At 41.4% G+C, this 22,763-nt stretch overlaps 1 protein-coding gene and 1 long non-coding RNA gene across 4 annotated transcripts; one reads left to right on the top strand and one right to left on the bottom strand.

Moving 5' to 3' along the window:
- Positions 1–159: 159 nt before the first annotated feature.
- LOC133536854 (THAP domain-containing protein 5-like) lies at positions 160–21,061 on the bottom strand. 3 transcript variants are annotated; one of them, XM_061877494.1, is made up of 5 exons: positions 20,956–21,061; positions 8,995–9,178; positions 5,142–5,788; positions 3,096–3,282; positions 160–1,425 (listed from the first exon to the last, which is right to left on the bottom strand). In XM_061877494.1, the coding sequence occupies exons 2-5, from the start codon at positions 9,130–9,132 to the stop codon at positions 1,324–1,326; spliced, it is 1,074 nt and encodes a 357-aa protein (XP_061733478.1). In that variant the 5' UTR covers positions 9,133–9,178; positions 20,956–21,061; the 3' UTR covers positions 160–1,323. The 3 variants fall into 3 exon arrangements, with proteins under 3 accessions (XP_061733478.1, XP_061733479.1, XP_061733477.1); XM_061877495.1 differs by lacking the exon at positions 20,956–21,061 and adding an exon at positions 20,776–20,819; XM_061877493.1 differs by lacking the exon at positions 20,956–21,061 and adding an exon at positions 13,164–13,598.
- On the top strand, positions 13,023–14,371 carry LOC133536855 (uncharacterized). The gene is made up of 2 exons (XR_009802568.1): positions 13,023–13,991; positions 14,235–14,371. It is a non-coding gene; the product is annotated as an uncharacterized LOC133536855 (long non-coding RNA).
- Positions 21,062–22,763: the final 1,702 nt, after the last annotated feature.

Below are 22,763 nucleotides of genomic sequence, written 5' to 3'. Positions count from 1 at the left end.
GTGTCAAAAAATATTGGGATATTTTCTTAGTTAATTTAAATAATGTATTGGTTACTCAGGTCACGGGGCAATACCGAAACCATTTTAGTGGGAACACAGGATTTGATGACATGTGTTATTGTGTTGGACCCCAGGAAGTAAAGGAAGGAAAATCAGGAATAAAAAGGCAGAAAAAGACAATGAGCTTTATTTGTGTAATATTTAAGCTCAGAGTGCACCAACTAATAAGTGACAAGTTGACCACACAACAGATGTAAGCCAGTAATTTCCTGTGATTAATCATGAGTAAAAATTATTCCTTTGACAGCATTGATTGATTAAAACTTGTATTAGTAGATTGCACAGTACAGTACATATTCCGTTCAATTGACCACTAAATGGGAACACCCCAATAAGTTTTTCAACTTGGTTAAGTCGGGGTCCACGTTCATCAATTCATGGTTACTAGTTAAAAACTAATGCAATATGCTAAGCACATATTGCAGCTTGCAATGAAAATTTGTATTATTCGTGGCAACATTTATATTCCCCTCATTCCTTTTTGGGTAATTTTCATACACTTTTTGCTGTTTTTTTAAGTGATTGTATTTTTTAGAATGTGCATGTAATGGACCCTCGGCCCTACTTTGGACACCCCTGATTTAGTTTTAACAACAACCAAATAGAATTGAGTAGAAATAATGTCATTAAATACACTGGGCTGCAAAGATGAATCAATCTGTAAAAAAAAGCTTTGATTGGTATTCTCTTTATCTGATTAATTGTTTAATGATTGTGACAAATTTATAAACATCCTGACCGCATGGAGAGGCTGGAACTTTGAATATGTGGCGATATTTCACACAACTACTGCAATAACACACGAGTGGTAGTGTGTGTTGTTTTTATTAATACACACGTTAACTGTGCAATTTCAATGTTGATGATGTGCATTTATTACAAAAAAGAATAAAGGTTTTGGCAAGTGGAAGAATGGCTGATCATTTCAATACACATTGAGGTTATAAAGTGTTTTATCAGATTACTCGATTAATGTGACAAACTGTTGATTGGATCAATGTCTTAACTTTAGATTTTTTAACCGCGGAGGAAAACAAAAGCGACATTGAATGAGCGTTACATTTTAATTGGATTCCAGCTGAAACAAAAAGATGGCTGCGATGAAAGAGTGAAAACTTAAAAAAAGACATTCAGTATTGTCCCCAGTTATCATCCAGAATTGTGCAAATATCACAGTTTATCAAGCCACATCCGCGTTTCAAACGATTACTACAAAAATAACAGTAGTGTTTGTCTTTCTTTGGCCCCTGAGTGTGGAGACCTTCACAGCTTCTCCTCGCCGCCGTTCAGAGTGTAAAAATAGGCCGCCTTGTCTTCCTCGTAGATGATGGCCACCGTCTCGCTGGCGCTGGTCTGCATGTACGCCTGAGGAGAGACAGCGCCACACACTGTCACATATTTTTCTTATTATCTACACCGGCCCGTCATGTCACTTAACTATTTACTCTGGCCTGTGAAAGGCTGGAAATGATAAAGCACTTTCTGGCTAAATTTATTTGTGCTTTTAACTTACAGGAAAACAAACTGGATGCATTTGCAATAGAATATTTTCAACACTTTAATATTATTTTATCTGAAATGATCAGAAATGATCTGAAATCATCGCGTCATTTGACGTGGCTCTCCACGTCATTTAAAGTGGCCCATCACATAATTTAAAATGGCCGGACACATTATTTAATATGGCCTGCCAAATCACTCAAATTGGCCCGCCACATTATTCAAAATGGCCTGTCATATAATTTTAACGGGTTCTGCGATATCATTTATTATGGCCTGCCACATAATTTAAATTGGGCATCCACGCCATTTAAAATGGTCAGCCAGAGGGGCGGCATAGCTCGGTTGGTAGAGTGGCTGTACCAGCAACTTGAGGGTTCCAGGTTCGATTCCCGCTTCTGCCATCCTAGTCACTGCTGTTGTGTCCTTGGGCAAGACACTTTACCCACCTGCTCCCAGTGCCACCCACACTGGTTTAAATGTAACTTAGATATTGGGTTTCACTATGTAAAGTGCTTTGAGTCACTCGAGAAAAGCGCTATATAAATATAATTCACTTGACTTCTTTTCATTTAAAGTGGCCTGCCACAAAACTTAATACGGTCCTTTACATTATTTAAATGTGGCTGCTGCATCATTTGAATTGGCCCACCATATCATATAATTTGGCTCACCACATAATCTAAATTGGGCAGCCACTCCATTTAAGGCGGTCCTTCACATTATTTCAAGTTGGCTGCAGTATAAATTAATTTGGCTCCCCATATAATATAATTGACCCGCAACACCAATTATTTTGGCCCCCCATATCATTTAATTTGGCCCGCCAGGTCATGTCATCTAATGTGGACTGCCATATCATTGTGGCTTGACCCACCATTTGAAATAGCAGGCAACATTCATAATTTAAATTGGCCAGCCATATCACTTAAGTGGCCCCCTTGACATTTAACGTGGCCCGCCATATCATTAATGCGTCCTTTCACATCATTTGAAGTGGCCCGTTACATCACTTAAGTGGCCTTTCACATCATTTGAAGTGGCCCGTTACATCACTTAAGTGGACTTTCACATCATTTGAAGTGGCCCGTTACATCACTTAAGCGGCCTTTCACATCATTTGAGCTGGCCCGCCACATATCTTCTGCGGCCTTTCACATCATTAAAGTGGCCCGCCACATCACTTATGCGGCCTTTCACATCATTTGAAGTGGCCCGTTACATGACTTAATGAGGCCTTTAACATCATTTGAAGAGGCCCGTTACATCACTTAATTCTGCCTTTCACATCATTAGAAGTGACCTGCCACATCACTTAATGCAGCCTTTCACAACATTATTTAACATGGCCTGCCATATCACTTAAGGCGGTCTTTCACATAATTTGAAGTGGCCCGCCACACCACGTCACTTAACATGGTCCTGCACATCATCCAATGTGGTCTGTCACATTATAATTATTTAATGTATGTCTGAGAGGAGTCGGCGCGTCACACGGAATCACATGACTCGTCACAAATGTCTGGCGTCCTCACCCTCTCCAGCAGCTGCAGTCGCTCTTCAGTCAGCAGGTTGCTTTGCCGCAGCTGGCTCACCGTCGCCTCAAGGCCTAGAAGCTTTTCCAGGTGGCGCCGGTGCCGCTGCTGCAGAACTTTCACCTTCTTCTGCAATCTGGCCACGATGGCCTCCAGCTGCGCTTTGCTCAGATGGTGCTTGTGGTAGCTGGGCAAGGCGGGGGAAACGATATTGGAATTGAGTCCAAGCTATGTTTGAGACTCAATGCATCACACAAGAAACACATTGTCCTACACGAAAATTATGAAGACAAAATGGCAGTGATCAAGAATTTTTAGGACTTTGTGACATATACAGTATTACCAGCTACTTAATTCAATTAAACACATTTTGATTGAACTGGTTCTATTTGAGGCTTACCAGCATGTTGCTAGATAGCATGCATTCAAACAACCGTGTTTTTTAGACCATAGGGCAAACAGGATTATAAGGTGAACTGCTGATGTGTGGGTTTATTTTCATACAAAAGATGCACTGGATTATAAGGTGCATTAAAGGGGCCTGCTTGGTCATTGAAGCAGAGTACATCTGACTATGGTAGCCATAATGCTCCGCATTCCTTCAAGCGCTGTTTCTTCGTAGCTCAACAAAGTCGTACTAAAATATTTTGACAGGATTTTTGAGCGCCTTGTCGGTGTATGTTCTATATTCTCAATGAAACAACGTTTTGGCGTATCTTGGTTACCGGTACTTGCTAGCGTCATTTATTGAACAGGCGTCAACCTGCAGTCCGTACGAATCCATCGCAACTGTGGTTAGAGAGAGCCAACCCAGTTTCAGGTGATCTCCTCAATGATTGTTAAAAAAGGCAGTCACGTGACTTCAGAGCACCATGATTGCTACCAACTTTGCTGCTGGTCCTATGCTGTACTGCACTTTCTCACGAGAAATGTATTTTATTTGGGAAGTTTTTCGCCACGTAAACATCTGCTGCTTGAGGCTAACAAAAGACCCGTTTACCTATATCCTCTTGAAGACCCATTTTTTATGATTGTAAGACAAGATTGCGGAAGACTATTGGACCAGAAGCCACATATGGCTGCGGAATGGAGAACTGAACAGAGATATCGTTCTCTTTATGTGAGTGGCTCGCGAATAATTATGTTGATTTCAGTTTTGGAAGGTAATCTAAATTTTCCAAGGAAAGTTTTTAGCAGCTGAGAGCTTAAAAATGCTCCCCGCCAAGACATGGCTCCTCTTGGGACTATGAGTAAGAACTTCATTGGAATCCCTATGAAAATATGAGTTATACATTTCTCTTTGAGTCTGCCAAACATATTTTCAATTGATTGATTCGCACACTGATTTTTTTAAGACTCACCGATTGCCTGTTTGTTTTGTGATTAACAAGTCGAGTTGTAGATCCAAAACTGATGAAGATTTTGGCAAAATGAGAGTAATACGTTTATTTTGGGTCATTGAGTATTTTCTGACGTAAATTGTGCTGAAAGGAGCATTAGTCAGCCAGCTGGTGACTTAACACGGCATGAATGTAGAGGCGGAGTGCATCAAATACGGCCACTATAGTCACAAAATTATACTTTGACAAAATAAAATCACGTTTTATCGTACATTTATGAGCTGGAGTATGTTTAGAACTATATAAAGACTTACAATTTTGTTTAATTTTCTCAGTAAAACTAACGCCAGAAGGACTGAAATTGCCTGCTTACAGGCACAGCCGCACACGTTATCGGTAGCAAAGATGGCGCCTCTCAATCAATTGGCCTTACTCGCTATACACGGCTCTAGAATCTCTTATGTGTGAATGACAACTACAGATCACACTTATTATTACATCGTTTACCAAATAAAATTGCTTTAAGGTCGTAAGCGCAACCAGAATTAGTACGCACCGGGTTATAAGGCTTACTGTCCCTTTTTGAGGAAATTAAAGGATTTTAGGTGCGCTTTATAGTTCGAAAATATGGTATGAAATGATGTGTTGATAACAGAACATGAGTAATATATTGCCTAAATTAAATAAAACAGAATAAATTTCTCACCAGTGCTCCTCCAGCTGGTGGTCTTGCCCCTGTGTGACGGCGGCATCCTGCTGCTTGTAGCCTCCTCCTGCCCCAAAGTTGCGGGAAAGCAAAGGCGTCATCGCGTGTTTGGACACGATAGGTAGAGTGGACGCGATGGGCTCGGGGCTCAGGGCGGACGAAAGCACCATGTCCTGGGAGACCCGCAAATGGGCGCAAACGTCGCTGGGGAGGACATCGGGTATGATCTCAAAGTAAGTGATGACCTGCGTTTCGTGGCCTTGCTGGATGTGGCATGACTCCGCCGTGGGGATTTCTTCTGTTGATGGGTCTCTGAAAACAAGTCTGTGGGCGGAGTTGGGAACAGTGATGGCGATCTCGCCCAGCAGCTCCTCCTGGCCGTCACAAGACAGAACCACCACCTCGCTGTCGCCGTGATCATCGACCGAGTGCATTACCGTCAAAGGCAGGTTTGCGGTATTTGAACCCATGACCACAGCCCACTGCTTGGATTCTGGACCCTCACCCGACTCCCTTAAGTTGATCCCATGCATCTGTGACGAGTCAACTTGTTCTACCGTTCTGTCCACTGACGGTGCAAGACTTGGATTAGTGTTTGGGCAAAACACTTTCACTTTCTTCTCAGTACCATCCACCACTTTGCGTTTCTACAAGGATAACAAAAAACAATATTTTTGCAGAGCCTACATATGGAAGGAATTACTACCTGTACTTGCATTAAAATATAAGTGGACATTCCTAATCTACTAGATTCCATGCGTCAAACTCAAGGCTTGTGGGCCAGACTTGGCCCACTACGTCATTTAAAACGGCTCGCCGCATTGAATAATTTGGTCCATCACATTATTCAGTGTGGCCAGACACATTATTTTAAGTGGCCCATCACATCATTTAAAGTGGTCATTCACAATGTTTATTGTGGCCCATCACATCAACAATGTGGTCCCTCACATTATTTACAGTGATCCATCACATAATTCAATGTCGTCCATCACGTCATTTAATGTGGTCCATCACATTTTTTAATGTGGTCCATCACATTTTTTAATGTGGTCCATCTCATCATTTAATGTGGTCTATCACTTTATTCAATGTGGTCCATCGCATTATTCAATGTGGTCCATCACATTATTTAAAGTGGTCATTCACAATGTTAATTGTGGCCCATCACATCAACAATGTGGTCCTTCACATTATTTACAGTGATCCATCACATTATTTAATAGTCCATCACATTATTTAATGTGGTCCATCACATTATTTAAAGTGGTCATTCACAATGTTTATTGTGGCCCATCACATCAACAGTGTGGTCCTTCACATTATTTACAGTGATCCATCACATTATTTAATAGTCTATCACATTATTTAATGTGGTCCATCACATTATTTAAAGTGGTCATTCACAATGTTTATTGTGGCCCATCACGTCAACAATGTGGTCCTTCACATTATTTACAGTGATCCATCGCATTATTTAACGTGGTCCATCGCATCATTTAATGTGGTCCATCGCATCATTTAATGTGGTCCATCACATCATTTAATGTGGTCCATCACATCATTTAACGTGGTCCATCACATCATTCAATGTGGTCCATCACATCATTCAATGTGGTCCATCACATCATTCAATGTGGTCCATCACATCATTCAATGTGGTCCATCACATAATTTAATGTGGTGTATCAGATAATTTAATGTGGTCCATCACATCATTCAATGTGGTCCATCACATCATTCAATGTGGTCCATCACAATATTTAATGTGGTCCATCACAACATTCAATGCGGTCCATCACATTATTCAATGTGGCCCATCACATTATTTATTGTGGTCCATCACATCATTCAATGTGGTCCATCACATCATTCAATGTGGTCCATCACATCATTCAATGTGGTCCATCACATAATTTAATGTGGTGTATCACATAATTTAATGTGGTCCATCACATCATTCAATGTGGTCCATCACATTATTAAATGTGGTCCATCACAATATTCAATGTGGTCCATTACATTATTCAATGTGGACCATCACATTATTTATTGTGGTCCATCACATCATTTAATATGGTCCATCACATCATTTATTGTGGTCCATTACATTATTTCATGTAGTTCATCACAACATTTAATGTAGTGCATCACATCATTTAATGTGGCCCATGACATTATTTAATGGTCCATCACATTCAATAACATGGTCCATCACATTTTTATGTAGCATGTAAAAAGCAGGAAATATTAAAGCACTTTCTGGCTAAACGCATTTGTTCTTTCAAATATGACAAACTAACTGCATGCAACTGCAATTGCATATTTTCTACACTTTAATATAATTGCAACAGAAACGATCCGTCCTGCAACATTATTTATTCTGTACCACCACTTCATTTAATGTGATTTATGTGGCCTGGTAAAAAGCTGCACGTTCTTGACAAATGTATTTGTTCTTTGAATTTTGACAGAAAAATTGACTGCATGTAATTGCATAATTTTATACTTATCCGACTGTGCAGCATTTTTTTTGTTTAAATATGTGCTTGACACTTGGATTTGCGATATCCTTCAAACTGTAGTTAAAAAATATAATAATTAAAAACAGCTGTTACACGTTTATATTCATATATTTACTAGGGGTGTAACGGTATGTGTATTTGTATTGAACCGTTTCGGTACGGGGGTTTCGGTCCGGTTCGGAGGTGTATCGAACGAGTTTGTAAGCTAAAGTCTTAACAAGCTGCTCTGCTTTCTGCCTCTGTCTGAGCACCGAGCATTGTTCCACCCACACAACCATCTGATTGGTTACATACAAAGTCAATCAGCAGTGCGTAATCAGAGCGATATAACAGCCAATCAGCAAGTCGTATTCAGAGCGCATGTAGTCAATGCTTCAGCGTCGAGCAGATACGTGATTAGCAGGGGAGCAGCGGACAGCGTACTCTCCCCAAATTATAAAAAACACCTCCCAGTCACAACTACTACTAGCATCACTATGAGCCCGTTGACCTTCTAGAAAATTAAACTGCAGCTCAGCTCGCTCGCAGTTCTGGCTTGAGGTGAAGGCGAATTAGCTTTTAGCGTAACGTTAGCTCATTTTACTGTGTGTGTGTGCGTGTGTTAGGGGCAGCAAAGCCCTGTCTGTCTGTTATTTCAAATGAACTCAATGGTGTTCAGGGATGAATAATCTCTACTATTGCTATTGTACTATTTTTTCAGCTACAGTTTTATTAATCATTAGTAATGTAGAAGCCTAGATTTGAATGGCAGGGTCCATGCTATCACATGTTGACAAAAATATAACATCTATATAATAAAAGTCAACTACAGGCTTCCCAAATGCCGTAATAAATTAAGCATGATGAGTTGACTTAAAACTGTTTAATGTTGCACTTTTTATATGTAGAAGAAAGGTTTTGTCATTTTATTTAATCAAAGCAACAACTTCAGGCAGTTTAATGTGGAATAACGTGGGCAGAATTTTTATATTGTTCCCAATGTTAAAAGGATAAAGATTTTGTTTACAAATTTGGTAAATACATAACCAAAAAATTTATATTTTGTTGTTTTCTTACTGTACCGAAAATGAACCGAACTGTGACCTCTAAACTGAGGTACGTACCGAACCGAAATTTTTGTGTACCGTTACACCCCTAATATTTACTGTTACAAGCGGCCCTCTGAGGGCAGCCATGATTGTGATGGATAAAATAGAGTTTGACATCTGTGCACTAGAAGTAAATATACCTGAAGATTATACATAGAAGCATATATACTGTGATTGGACGTTGTGTAAAGAACTAGTGGATTAAGATGATGGTTCAGTCATGTTTTGTTTTTGTCTTACCTCGGCTTTCCGGAAGATGGTGGGCACGGCGTCACTCTCGAGGTAACGGATCCCCCAACGTACTTTGAAGCACGGCGCCGCAAAGTGCTCGTGGCAGATGTACTGGTGTCGTGAGGGAGTCCAGTTCTCCCGTCCCATGTTGCTCAGCCACAGCTGCAGCCGCTCAGGGTCCTGCAGGGGGAACCTAGGATGAAGCGAAGTACAAGCTTTATGAATGATGTCGCCTAACTTGCATAATTCGCTGTGACACATTTGAATTAGGGATGAGCAATATTGTCATAAAATCTATACTGCAATCTATATTGTAACTCCTCAACTTGCCATATCATTTTGAATAGCCCGTGAAAGCCTGGAAATAATATGCGTCAATAAAGTGCTTTATCTTTTCTTGCTAAATGTATTAGTTTTTTATATTTTCACGGAATTAAAATACATATAATGCATGTAATTGAGTATATTTTAAACATTAAAATAAAATAAGTCAATATATATTATCAGACATTAAAGAAGTTGCAATATATATATATATTTTTTAATGTGGCACTGTTTTTTCATTTGAAATAACACACCGTAAAAAATCTACTAGATTCTACATTCTAAAACATAACAGCTCAGTCACCAGAATTCTCCTGTAAAACCCCCCAAAACAAAACAGGGTACTGCTTTTTTCATGTACACTAATACACTGTAAATACCACCATACATTTTACAGTAAAATTCTGGCGACTTAGCTGCCAGGTATTGACCGTAAAGTTAAAGTACCAATGATTGTCACACACACACTACGTGTGGTGAAATTTGTCCTCTGCATTTGACCCATCCCCTTGATCACCCCCTGGGAAGTGAGGGGAGCAGTGGGCAGCAGCGGTGCCGCGCCCGAGAAATATACAGATTTATATTTACAGTGTATGGCCATCCATTTTCGCCCGTTTGTCCCGTTCGGGGTCTATTTCATGAAAAAATGCATATGCAATTATTGTAAAATATTGTGAGGTGGATTCTTATACATTTACATTCATAAATGATCAGCTGTTACAAGTGGCCCTCCAAGGGGAAGCCATAACTCAGTGTGGTCATCGATAAAAATGAGTTTGAAAACCCTGTCCTATGGTGTTTAGTGTATCTCAGTGTGTTTTTTCCTTAGGGCTGGGGCCCATTAATGGGCTGTGAGTGTCTACTAAAGGGCCGCAAAAAATATTTTTCTTAGCTGTGGTCTGTATGGGCCACCACTTGTGGCCCATACAGTAAACAGAAGTCTAGAGCAAAATCAGAACTTTTTAGGCGCTGTGTTTTCAATTACATTTTCATTCAGTCTAACTTTAGTTAAACATATCTATTACTTTAGTCTCACTTTATTTATTTTAGCCCAGCATAATTGTATGTAAATGTACTTTTTATCAGTTATTTAGGAGTCCCTCCTTTTGCAGTATATTTGATTAGTATTTATTGTTGTAATCAACCTGACCTAAGCCTAACTTGATATTATTTGTAGTTAACACATTATTAATAATATTTAATAAGGTATATCCAGTTAAACCAAGTAGGTTAGATATACAGCACAGGCACACCTTCTCATTCAATTCGTTTTCATGACTATTTACATTGTAGATTGTGACCAAAGGCATCAAAACTATGAATGAACACAAGTGTACTTAACAAAAAAAAAGGTGAAATAAATGAAACCATGTTTTAAAGTTAAAAAAGTTAAAGTACCAATGATTGTCACACACACACTAAGTGTGGTGAAATGTGTCCTCTGCATTTGACCCATCCCCTTCTTCGCCCCCTGGGAGGTGAGGGGAGCAGTGAGCAGCAGTATTCTAGTTTCTTCAAAATAGCTACCCTTTGCTCTGATTACTTTTTCGCACACTCTTAGCCTACTACGGAGCCCCTAAAAGGACATGGGACATTTTTTTAAATTTATTTTAGATATGTATCTCGTACTCACGCAAAAGTCTCTCGTGCGCTCGAGATGTTTTCCCGTGAGCACAAGAGACATACAGTGACATGGGGAAAATATTTTTTTAGATATGTTTCTTGTGATCATGCAAGGGAAAACATCTCCTGCGCACGAGAAACTACCTCGACCGCACAAGAAACCTTTGTGTGAGCATGAAATAGTTTCTCGTACGCACAAGATACATAACTAAAAAAAAAAAAAATCCCCCATGTCCCTTTAGGGCAGGGGTCCCCAAACTTTTAAACCCGGGGGCCGCATTGGGTTAACATAATTTGGCTTATGGAGCCTGCGGCTTAATTTGACTCAACACGGGGAACCTTACCTGGCCCGGACACGGAAAGGATTGACAGATATAGATATAATATATATATATATATATATATATATATATATATATATATATATATATATATATATATATATATATATATATATATATGTGTATGTATATATATGGTATCACTTCATCGATTGGAAAATGCATTTTTAGACAATGTGATTTGCCTGAGCGGCTAGGAGACTCTGAGAGTAACAAGCAACAAGTGGTAGAAAATGGATTAGAAAGGACAGATTTAAAAAAATAATAATAATAATAACTTGGGACTTCTCACGGGCCAGATCTCGAACAGTGACGGGCTGGATGTTGCCCGCGGGCCGTAGATTGGGGATCCCTGCTTTAGGGGCTCCGTAACATTCTCTTGTTGAGTTTCAAGAGGTAGTCACCTGAAATGCTTTTCACTTCACAGGCATGCTTGAAGCTCATCGAGAGAATGCCAAGAGTGTGCAAAGCAGTAATTGTAACAAAGGGTGGTTATTTTGAAGAAACTAGAATATAAAACATGTTTTCAGTTATTTCACTTTTTTTTTTAAGTACATAACTCCACAGGTGTTTTTTCATAGTTTTATGCCTTCAGTGACAATCTACAAACTAAATAGTCATTGAAATAAATAATGCATTTTTAGACAATGTGATTTGCCTGAGCGGCTAGGAGACTCTGAGAATAATAAGCAACAAGTGGTAGAAAATGGATTAGAAAGGACAGATTTAAAAAAAAAAAAAAAAAAAATGTACTTGGGACTTCTCGCGGGCCAAATCTCGAACGCTGGCGGGCCGTATCTGGCCCATGGGCCATAGTTTGGGGACCCCTGCTTTAGGGGCTCTGTAGCATTCTCTCGATGAGTTTCAAGAGGTAGTCACCTGAAATAGTTTTCATTTCACAGGCGTGCTTGAAGCTCATCGAGAGAATGCCAAGAGTGTACAAAGCAGTAATCATAACAAAAGGGTGGGGATTTTGAAGTAACTTCAACATACAACATGTTTTTAGTTCACTCGTGTGTTTTTTCAAAGTTTTGATGCCTTCAGTGATAATCTACAATGTAAATAGTCATGGATATTAATAAAAAACGCATTAAATGAGGGGAAGGTGTGTCCAAACGTTTGGCCTGTACTGTATTTAATGAATACGATTAAAATCGAATGTGTGAATGTGAGTGTGAATGTTGTCTGTCTATCTGTGTTGGCCCTGCGATGAGATGGCGACTTGTCCAGGGTGTACCCTGCCTTCTGCCCGATTGTAGCTGAGATAGGCGCCAGCGCCCCCCGCGACCCCAAAAGGTGATAAGCGGTAGAAAATGGATGGATTAAAATCGAGGATAAGATTTCTAATTCAGTGGTAGTATTTTAATGGGCACCTGGCCCTTCTGTAGTGGAAAAGTTGGGACCAAAGGTCAAAAAGATAAAGAACCCTTGATGTAGCATATTTAGCTATTCCTCCTCTTCTAGTGATAATACTTGCACAAAAAAAAACAAAGACCAAATTTGTTAGTGGCATGGGAAACACTACAATTAATAATTGTAATATGAGTATGATATTAAATATGAAAGTTAAAGGGGAATGGAAAGGACAGATGGATATAAAGTAAAACTCCAATACCTGAGACGCTCAACTTCGAATTATGTAACGGATCAGTAAACAAACAGTGATTGAATCGAAACTTAAAGAGTCTCAAAGGTCAAAACAAGACACAATGAACCCAACTCCTCCATAAAAGCAGAAACTACCAACATCCGTGTTATTATTTCAGCAATAGATAGGCCAAGCGGCTATTTCTATACAGACGTGTTAATTTGAAGAAGACGCGCCTTATCACCACGACGACCTGAGAGGAATAAGGACTCAAACCCAAAACCCAGCTCGCTATAACTTACTTGTAGAAACTTATCCGGTCGCTGCGGCCCGCTGAGTCATTTTTACAGTTGAGCACCGCGCAATATTTCGGCATGTCGTCCTAAGGCTAGCCGTCGTCGTCGTTGCGTCAATAAAAGTGTGTGCGCGTCCACAACAAGGTGAAACTCGTGCTGTATTGGCAAGGCGCGGCGCATAGTTGACGCGACGAGATCAGCTGTTTGGGCCACTGACGTCATATTAAAACGCCTGGGCGCCAAAAACACCTCACGGGAGCACGTGTGTCACTTCCACCTCGGCGAAGTTGCTCGTCATTCATTTTCATGTATGATCAAAACCTGTTCTTCCAGACACGTTAACATCAGTTTCATGTCTGACCGCTTTTTAAAATAATGTTTTCTGCCTGATAGACGACGCAGGCAGAGTTTAAACGCCAGGAAAAATACACATCCGGACAGGTGTTGTGCCGAATTCTGCACCCCCGCCGTAAAATGCACCCCCTGTCGGGAGCGCGCTTACGTCACTCGGTTGCATCACCCGTCTCGAAAAGTAGCTAAACTCGGCTAAAATCGCCTCTTTCGGCATAAAAATGTACATAACAAGGTGAATAATCCAAGTTGTCTTTACTTTGGATATATTAATGGATGGATTAATTGTGATTCTTTAATGATTTCGCCGCCATTGCCTTTAATGATTTCGTCGTCATTCAATCGCCTCTTTCGGCAGAAAAATGTACATAACAAGGTGAATAATCCAAGTTGTCTTTACTTTGGATATATTAATGGATGGATTAATTGTGATTCTTCAATGATTTCGCCGTCATTGCCTTTAATGATTTCGTCGTCATTCAGGTGGGTACATCGCCTCTTTCGGCATAAAAAAAGTACATAACAAGGTGAAATAATCCAAGTTGTGTTTACTTTGGATTTATTAATGGATGGATTAATTGTGAGCCTTTAATGATTTCGCCACCATTCAGATAAGGCGAAACAATAACCATTTAATATAGGAATACTTGCTGTCCCGAAAATGTATTGAAGTATTGTATTAAAGAATATATACACCAAAGTAAGCCTCTATATGTACTTTTTTAGAGACATCAAGGAGAACGAATGTTTGCTGCTTCACTCGACGGGATCCAATACATGTATTTTAAAAATATGACATTTTCTTTAACTGTAAGAAGCTCATGGGTGGATGGATGAATACATTAATAAATGAATGCATCTGATACCTATCGTTGTTTTGATTTTAAGAATTTTCAAACTGAACATTCACAAATAACTTTACCAAAAGTACCCGAAATACCAGAGATGGAGTTATGGTGGGGGTGCATTTTCAGTGAAGAGTTGATTCCAGCTGCCTGAACATCTATCTATCTCTGGCTAGGATGGTCGTAGAGACATGAAACTCACCCTGGTGACTCATCCTTACCCCATCTGTATACTGTGAAAACCATGTGATGATTGGACCCCCACAGGCGGAGTTAGGGGGGGGGGGGTGCATTTTCAGGCAGCACCAACAGCCCACCTGCCGGAAAATGCATCCCCTAGCTATCTCTGGCTAGGATGGTCGTAGAGACATGAAACTCACCCTGGTAACTCATCCTTACCCCATCTGTATACTGTGAAAACCATGTGATGATTGGACCCCCACAGGCGGAGTTAGGGGGGGGGTGCATTTTCAGGCAGCACCAATATCTCTGGCTAGGATGGTCGTAGAGACATGAAACTCACCCTAGTAACTCATCCTTACCCCATCTGTATACTGTGAAAACCATGTGATGATTGGACCTCCACAGGCGGAGTTAGGGGGGGGTGCATTTTCAGGCAGCACCAATATCTCTGGCTAGGATGGTCGTAGAGACATGAAACTCACCCTGGTGACTCATCCTTACCCCATCTGTATACTGTGAAAACCATGTGATGATTGGACCTCCACAGGCGGAGTTAGGGGGGGGTGCATTTTCAGGCAGCACCAATATCTCTGGCTAGGATGGTCGTAGAGACATGAAACTCACCCTGGTAACTCATCCTTACCCCATCTGTATACTGTGAAAACCATGTGATGATTGGACCTCCACAGGCGGAGTTAGGGGGGGGTGCATTTTCAGGCAGCACCAATATCTCTGGCTAGGATGGTCGTAGAGACATGAAACTCACCCTGGTAACTCATCCTTACCCCATCTGTATACTGTGAAAACCATGTGATGATTGGACCCCCACAGGCGGAGTTAGGGGGGGGGTGCATTTTCAGGCAGCACCAACAGCCCACCTGCCGGGAAATGCACCCCCTAGCTATCTCTGGCTAGGATGGTCGTAGAGACATGAAACTCACCCTAGTAACTCATCCTTACCCCCTATGTATACTGTGAAAACCATGTGATGATTGGACCCCCACAGGCGGAGTTAGGGGGGGGTGCATTTTCAGGCAGCACCAACAGCCCACCTGCCGGGAAATGCATCCCCTAGCTATCTCTGGCTAGGATGGTCGTAGAGACATGAAACTCACCCTAGTAACTCATCCTTACCCCCTCTGTATAGTGTGAAAACCATGTGATGATTGGACCTCCCTAGGCGGAGTTAGGGGGGGGTGCTTTTTCAGGCAGCACCAATAGCCCCTCTAAACTCTCTCCCTTTGTTTATAATGCCAATTTTTTGCTGGATTTAGTCTCTATAAACTCCAAGGAAAACAATACCCGGCTGGGGACAATTTTTGAAATTGGTCTCCAAACTAAGGCATGCGGGCTGAAAGCGGCCCGCCGACGTCCAAAATCCGGCCCCTGGATTTTTATTCATGTTTTGAATTTTTGGGACATGGGGGACTTGTGGGAATCCATCCCAGGTAAGATTTCTGAACATTTTGAGGACTTTTGCCTACTTTCCCAACTTTCCCCCCCACTTCCAGTGTGACTTTGCGGTGTGCGCTATGGACATGCTGGGCATCCCTTGACTCGGGTGGCCAGCTGCGGGACTTGTGTGATTGATTTTTTAAAACTTTGAGGACTTTTGCCTACTTTCCCAGCTTTTCCCCCACTTCCAGTCAGTTGTGGTGTATCGCTATACATGGGCTATTATTAGGAAGAGGCGTTTATTTGGTAATATACAGTATATATATATATATATATATATATATATATATATATATATATATATATATATACACACATCGTGATATATATACACATATATATATGTATACATATATATATGTATACATATTTATATGTATATATACAACAATGTGTGTGTGTAATATATACATATATATATATAGGCGCGGCATGGCGTAGTGGGTAGAGCGGCCGGCCAGAAACCTGAGAGTTTCAAGTTCGCTTCCCACCTATTGACATCCAAAAAAAATCACTGCCTTGGGCAGGACACTTCCCCCTAGCCCCCGGTGCTGCTCACACTGGTGAATGAATGATGAATGAATGATTAGTGGTGGTCGGAGGGGCCGTAGGCGCAAACTGGCAGCCACACTTCCGTCAGTCTACCCCAGGGCAGCTGTGGCTACAGATATAGCTTACCACCACCAGGTGTGAATGAATGTCGGGTCCCACTTCTCTGTGAGCGCTTTGAGTGTTTATAAAAGCGCGATATAAATCTAAGTGATTTATATATATATATATATATATATATATATATATATATATATATATATATATACTGTATATTACCAAATAAACGCCTCTTCCTAATAATAGCCCATGTATAGCGATACACCACAACTGACTGGAAGTGGGGGAAAAGCTGGGAAAGTAGGCAAAAGTCCTCAAAGTTTTAAAAAATCAATCACACAAGTCCCGCAGCTGGCCACCCGAGTCAAGGGATGCCCAGCATGTCCATAGCGCACACCGCAAAGTCACACTGGAAGTGGGGGGGAAAGTTGGGAAAGTAGGCAAAAGTCCTCAAAATGTTCAGAAATCTTACCTGGGATGGATTCCCACAAGTCCCCCATGTCCCAAAAATTCAAAACATGAATAAAAATCCAGGGGCCGGATTTTGGACGTCGGCGGGCCGCTTTCAGCCCGCATGCCTTAGTTTGGAGACCAATTTCAAAAATTGTCCCCAGCCGGGTATTGTTTTCCTTGGAGTTTATAGAGACTAAATCCAGCAAAAAATTGGCATTATAAACAAAGGGAGAGAGTTTAGAGGGGCTATTGGTGCTGCCTGAAAAAGCACCCCCCCCTAACTCCGCCTAGGGAGGTCCAATCATCACATGGTTTTCACACTATACAGAGGGGGTAAGGATGAGTTACTAGGGTGAGTTTCATGTCTCTACGACCATCCTAGCCAGAGATAGCTAGGGGATGCATTTCCCGGCAGGTGGGCTGTTGGTGCTGCCTGAAAATGCACCCCCCCCTAACTCCGCCTGTGGGGGTCCAATCATCACATGGTTTTCACAGTATACATAGGGGGTAAGGATGAGTTACTAGGGTGAGTTTCATGTCTCTACGACCATCCTAGCCAGAGATAGCTAGGGGGTGCATTTCCCGGCAGGTGGGCTGTTGGTGCTGCCTGAAAATGCACCCCCCCCCTAACTCCGCCTGTGGGGGTCCAATCATCACATGGTTTTCACAGTATACAGATGGGGTAAGGATGAGTTACCAGGGTGAGTTTCATGTCTCTACGACCATCCTAGCCAGAGATATTGGTGCTGCCTGAAAATGCACCCCCCCCTAACTCCGCCTGTGGAGGTCCAATCATTACATGGTTTTCACAGTATACAGATGGGGTAAGGATGAGTTACCAGGGTGAGTTTCATGTCTCTACGACCATCCTAGCCAGAGATATTGGTGCTGCCTGAAAATGCACCCCCCCCTAACTTCGCCTGTGGAGGTCCAATCATCACATGGTTTTCACAGTATACAGATGGGGTAAGGATGAGTCACCAGGGTGAGTTTCATGTCTCTACGACCATCCTAGCCAGAGATATTGGTGCTGCCTGAAAATGCACCCCCCCCTAACTCCGCCTGTGGAGGTCCAATCATCACATGGTTTTCACAGTATACAGATGGGGTAAGGATGAGTTACTAGGGTGAGTTTCATGTCTCTACGACCATCCTAGCCAGAGATATTGGTGCTGCCTGAAAATGCACCCCCCCCCTAACTCCGCCTGTGGGGGTCCAATCATCACATGGTTTTCACAGTATACAGATGGGGTAAGGATGAGTTACCAGGGTGAGTTTCATGTCTCTACGACCATCCTAGCCAGAGATAGCTAGGGGATGCATTTTCCGGCAGGTGGGCTGTTGGTGCTGCCTGAAAATGCACCCCCCCCCCCCCCTAACTCCGCCTGTGGGGGTCCAATCATCACATGGTTTTCACAGTATACAGATGGGGTAAGGATGAGTCACCAGGGTGAGTTTCATGTCTCTACGACCATCCTAGCCAGAGATAGATAGATGTTCAGGCAGCTGGAATCAACTCTTCACTGAAAATGCACCCCCACCATAACTCCATCTCTGGTATTTCGGGTACTTTTGGTAAAGTTATTTGTGAATGTTCAGTTTGAAAATTCTTAAAATCAAAACAACGATAGGTATCAGATGCATTCATTTATTAATGTATTCATCCATCCACCCATGAGCTTCTTACAGTTAAAGAAAATGTCATATTTTTAAAATACATGTATTGGATCCCGTCGAGTGAAGCAGCAAACATTCGTTCTCCTTGATGTCTCTAAAAAAGTACATATAGAGGCTTACTTTGGTGTATATATTCTTTAATACAATACTTCAATACATTTTCGGGACAGCAAGTATTCCTATATTAAATGGTTATTGTTTCGCCTTATCTGAATGGTGGCGAAATCATTAAAGGCTCACAATTAATCCATCCATTAATAAATCCAAAGTAAACACAACTTGGATTATTTCACCTTGTTATGTACTTTTTTTATGCCGAAAGAGGCGATGTACCCACCTGAATGACGACGAAATCATTAAAGGCAATGACGGCGAAATCATTGAAGAATCACAATTAATCCATCCATTAATATATCCAAAGTAAAGACAACTTGGATTATTCACCTTGTTATGTACATTTTTCTGCCGAAAGAGGCGATTGAATGACGACGAAATCATTAAAGGCAATGGCGGCGAAATCATTAAAGAATCACAATTAATCCATCCATTAATATATCCAAAGTAAAGACAACTTGGATTATTCACCTTGTTATGTACATTTTTATGCCGAAAGAGGCGATTTTAGCCGAGTTTAGCTACTTTTCGAGACGGGTGATGCAACCGAGTGACGTAAGCGCGCTCCCGACAGGGGGTGCATTTTACGGCGGGGGTGCAGAATTCGGCACAACACCGGTGACGCGTCTGGAAGTGATCTATGAGGTGTGTCAAAGTGATATAAATCTTGGTGACGACTCAAAAAGTTGTGCCTTGTATTCGCCAATGCTCTTTTGAAAACGAGAGGCAATATAATTTATATAACGGGGAATATATTCGAATGGAACTTTAGTGTTTGAATATAGCATGCTAATGTATACAATGCGCTAGCATGCTACCATGACGTTGCAAAAACTGCGTCTTGATTTACCGACCAAAATTGAATTCAAGTAAATTCCCCAAGGGAGTAGGTTTGATTTTGAGATTGGTGGGGACACAAAAGTGTTCCAAGGCAGCACTCTGAAAGTTTCCTTTTTTTTTTTTACATTAGCAATCATAATTTCACTTCATGCAGATGTTTTAGGGTAAAGTAACTAAAATGAAAGCAAAGGAGACAACTTCGAAGAGTTCTCATCTTTTCTCTTTACTGTAGGACTGTAGTGCAACTGTGCATCATACTGTCAATTAACATAGCCTACTGTCCATCAATAACATCAGAAATACATTCATGCAATACAACATTGTAAATAAACATAAATGAATTGTAATAATCTTTTCCCCAACTTGTGTTTAAATCTCTCACATTTTTTCCCTTCATCTACTTCTTTCTATTGCTGCTTTTGTACTGTAAATATGTTACATGAAACTAAAAAAATTTTAAAAAAAATAAAATGGAAAGGTGAAATCCGGCGATCTGATTGGCTGTTAACCGTGGTTTAAATATTGAGCACGGCTACTATTCTAAAGCCTTATCACAGCGCAGGCTATCACTCCGCCTCAGGCACGCATGACTGGTATGAATGGAGGTTGTTGTCATATATCCATGACAACGGACTGTTGCAGTCCGTAGTAAAAGACAGCTTATGTTTTTAGGATGTTAAAAAACGGACTAAAGTAGTTGAATCCACATGTTTAAGGTTAACTTTCACCTCCGGGGAGGGTTAACAATGGTAAAGGGGACTGAGCATTGACTTTCACCTGAAAAAAAAAGCGGAGGAAAAGACAAAATGCAGTGCTAATTTGGAGCTAACGTCTAGATAGGTGGGACTATTTTTTCCACAGTGAGGCTATTTTATTGGATAATATGTATTTATGGTTGAATAAAACTACATTAAATTGATTGAGTATTCCTATTTCATATTGCCTTTATTGGTAACTGTTTTATAAAAGCAATATATGACTCCAGTCCATGGTATATGCTCATTATAGCACTCTAAGGGGCGTGACTGGAGTGATATGTTGTTTAATTATTCAATATTGTTGAGCCTCTATACACCCTTGAAGTAACTTACAGTTTGACTCCTAAAGAAGTCTCTTATATCCAGTTTTCTTTTCATAGACATCCTTCAAAACCTATAGCATACACGCACGCAAACAGAGACAAACACAATGTAAATCACAGCACTGATATTAAAATCCATCTAGCTACCGTGTGCCAGGGACAACAAATGCCGAACATGTTGACAACTTACACTGACAGTTGCACTGCCTCTCGTGCGGTCGCTTACAACTAGCATGTAGGCTAGCTTTTACAAGCAGGAGTGACAGCGGGGACAGCCAATCACACGTAAGTTAGCATGAAACCGGCAACCAATCAGGGAGCGATAGTTATGTTTTTGGCGGGACTTCTAGCAGAAACCGACATTTAACCCTTTCTGTGCCATAATCATTGACTAAACATTACGGGCAGCGTTTGTATTGACAGTGACTACACAGTAGCAGCTGGATATTGGTAGGGACGTCTCCCTAGCGTCCCTACCCAATTCTACGCCCTTGAAATTCCCATCCATCCATCTACTTCCACTTATCAGCGGTCGGGTCACGGGGGCAGCAGCTGAAGCAGGGAAGCCCAAACTTTCTTCTCCCCAGCCACTTCGTCCAGCTCTTCCCAGGGAATCCCAAGGCGTTCCCAGGCCAGCCGGGAGACGTAGTCTTCCCAACGTGTTCTGGGTCTTCCCCATGGCCTCCTACCGGTTGGACGTGTCCTAAACACCTCCCTAGGGAGGCGTTGGGGTGGCATCCTGACCAGATGCCCGGACCACCTCATCTGGCTCCTCTCAATGTGGAGGAGCAGCGGCTTTACTTTGAGCTCCCCCCGGATGGTAGAGCTTCTCACTCTGTAAGGCAGTGGTCCCCCACCTTTTTGTAGCTGCGGACCGGTCAACGCTTGATAATTTGTCCTGCTGCCCGGCAGGGGGGTGGGGGATATTATTTTATTTCTTTTGTCATGAAGAAGGGAGGTTTTTTGGGTTGGTGCACTAATTGTAAGTGTATTTTGTGTTTTTATGTTGATTTAATAAAAAAAAAAATATATATATTTTTTAAATGAATAAAAAAATATTCTGCAGCCCGGTACCAATCGAGCGACGGCCCGGTGGTTGGGAAGCACTGCTCTAAGGGAGAGCCCCGCCACTCTGCGGAGGAAACTAATTTCATCCGCTTTTACTCGTGATCTTGTCCTTTTGGTCATAACCCAAAGCTCATGACCATACTGTAGGTGAGGATAGGAACGTCAATCGACCGGTAAATTGAGAGCTTTGCTTTTGTGTGTAAAAACACAACGGATCGATAGGGCGTCCGCATTACTGAAGACGCCGCTCCGATCCGCCTGTCGATCTCACGACCCACTCTTCACTCACTCGGGAACAAGACTCCTGGGTAAAAACGCCGTTTCAATAGGAGTTGGGAAATTGTTTCAGGTGTAAATATAAATGGAATACAATGATTTGCAAATCCTTTTCAGCCCATATTCAGTTGAATGCACTACAAAGACAACATATTTGATGTTCAAACTCATAAACTTAATTTTTTTTTTGCAAACAATAATTAACTTAGAATTTATGGCTGCAATACGTGCCAAAGTAGTTTGGAAAGGGCATGTTCACCACTGTGTTACATCACATTTTCTTTTAACAACACTCAATTAACGTTTGGGAACTGAGGAAACTAATTGTTGAAGCTTTGAAAGTGTAATTTTTTCCCATTCTTGTTTTATGTAGAGCTTCAGTTGTTCAACAGTCCGGGGTCTCCGCTGTCGTATTTTAGACTTCATAATGTGTCACACATTTTTGATAGGAGACAGGTCTGTATTGCAGGCGGGCCGGGAAAGTACCCGCACTCTTTTACTACGAAGCCTTGCTGTTGTAACACGTGGCTTGGCATTGTTTTGCTGAAATGTCCATAACGTTGCTTGGATGACAACATATGTTGCTCCAAAACCTGTATGGACCATTCAGCATTAATGGTGCCTTTACAGATGTGTAAGTTCCCCATGCCTTGG

Source organism: Nerophis ophidion, linkage group LG18, assembly GCF_033978795.1.
Source record: "Nerophis ophidion isolate RoL-2023_Sa linkage group LG18, RoL_Noph_v1.0, whole genome shotgun sequence".
In the NCBI taxonomy this organism is placed as follows: Eukaryota; Metazoa; Chordata; class Actinopteri; order Syngnathiformes; family Syngnathidae; genus Nerophis; species Nerophis ophidion.
Note: the sequence above shows the minus strand (reverse complement) of the source record. Positions and strands in the feature narration are given on the sequence as shown.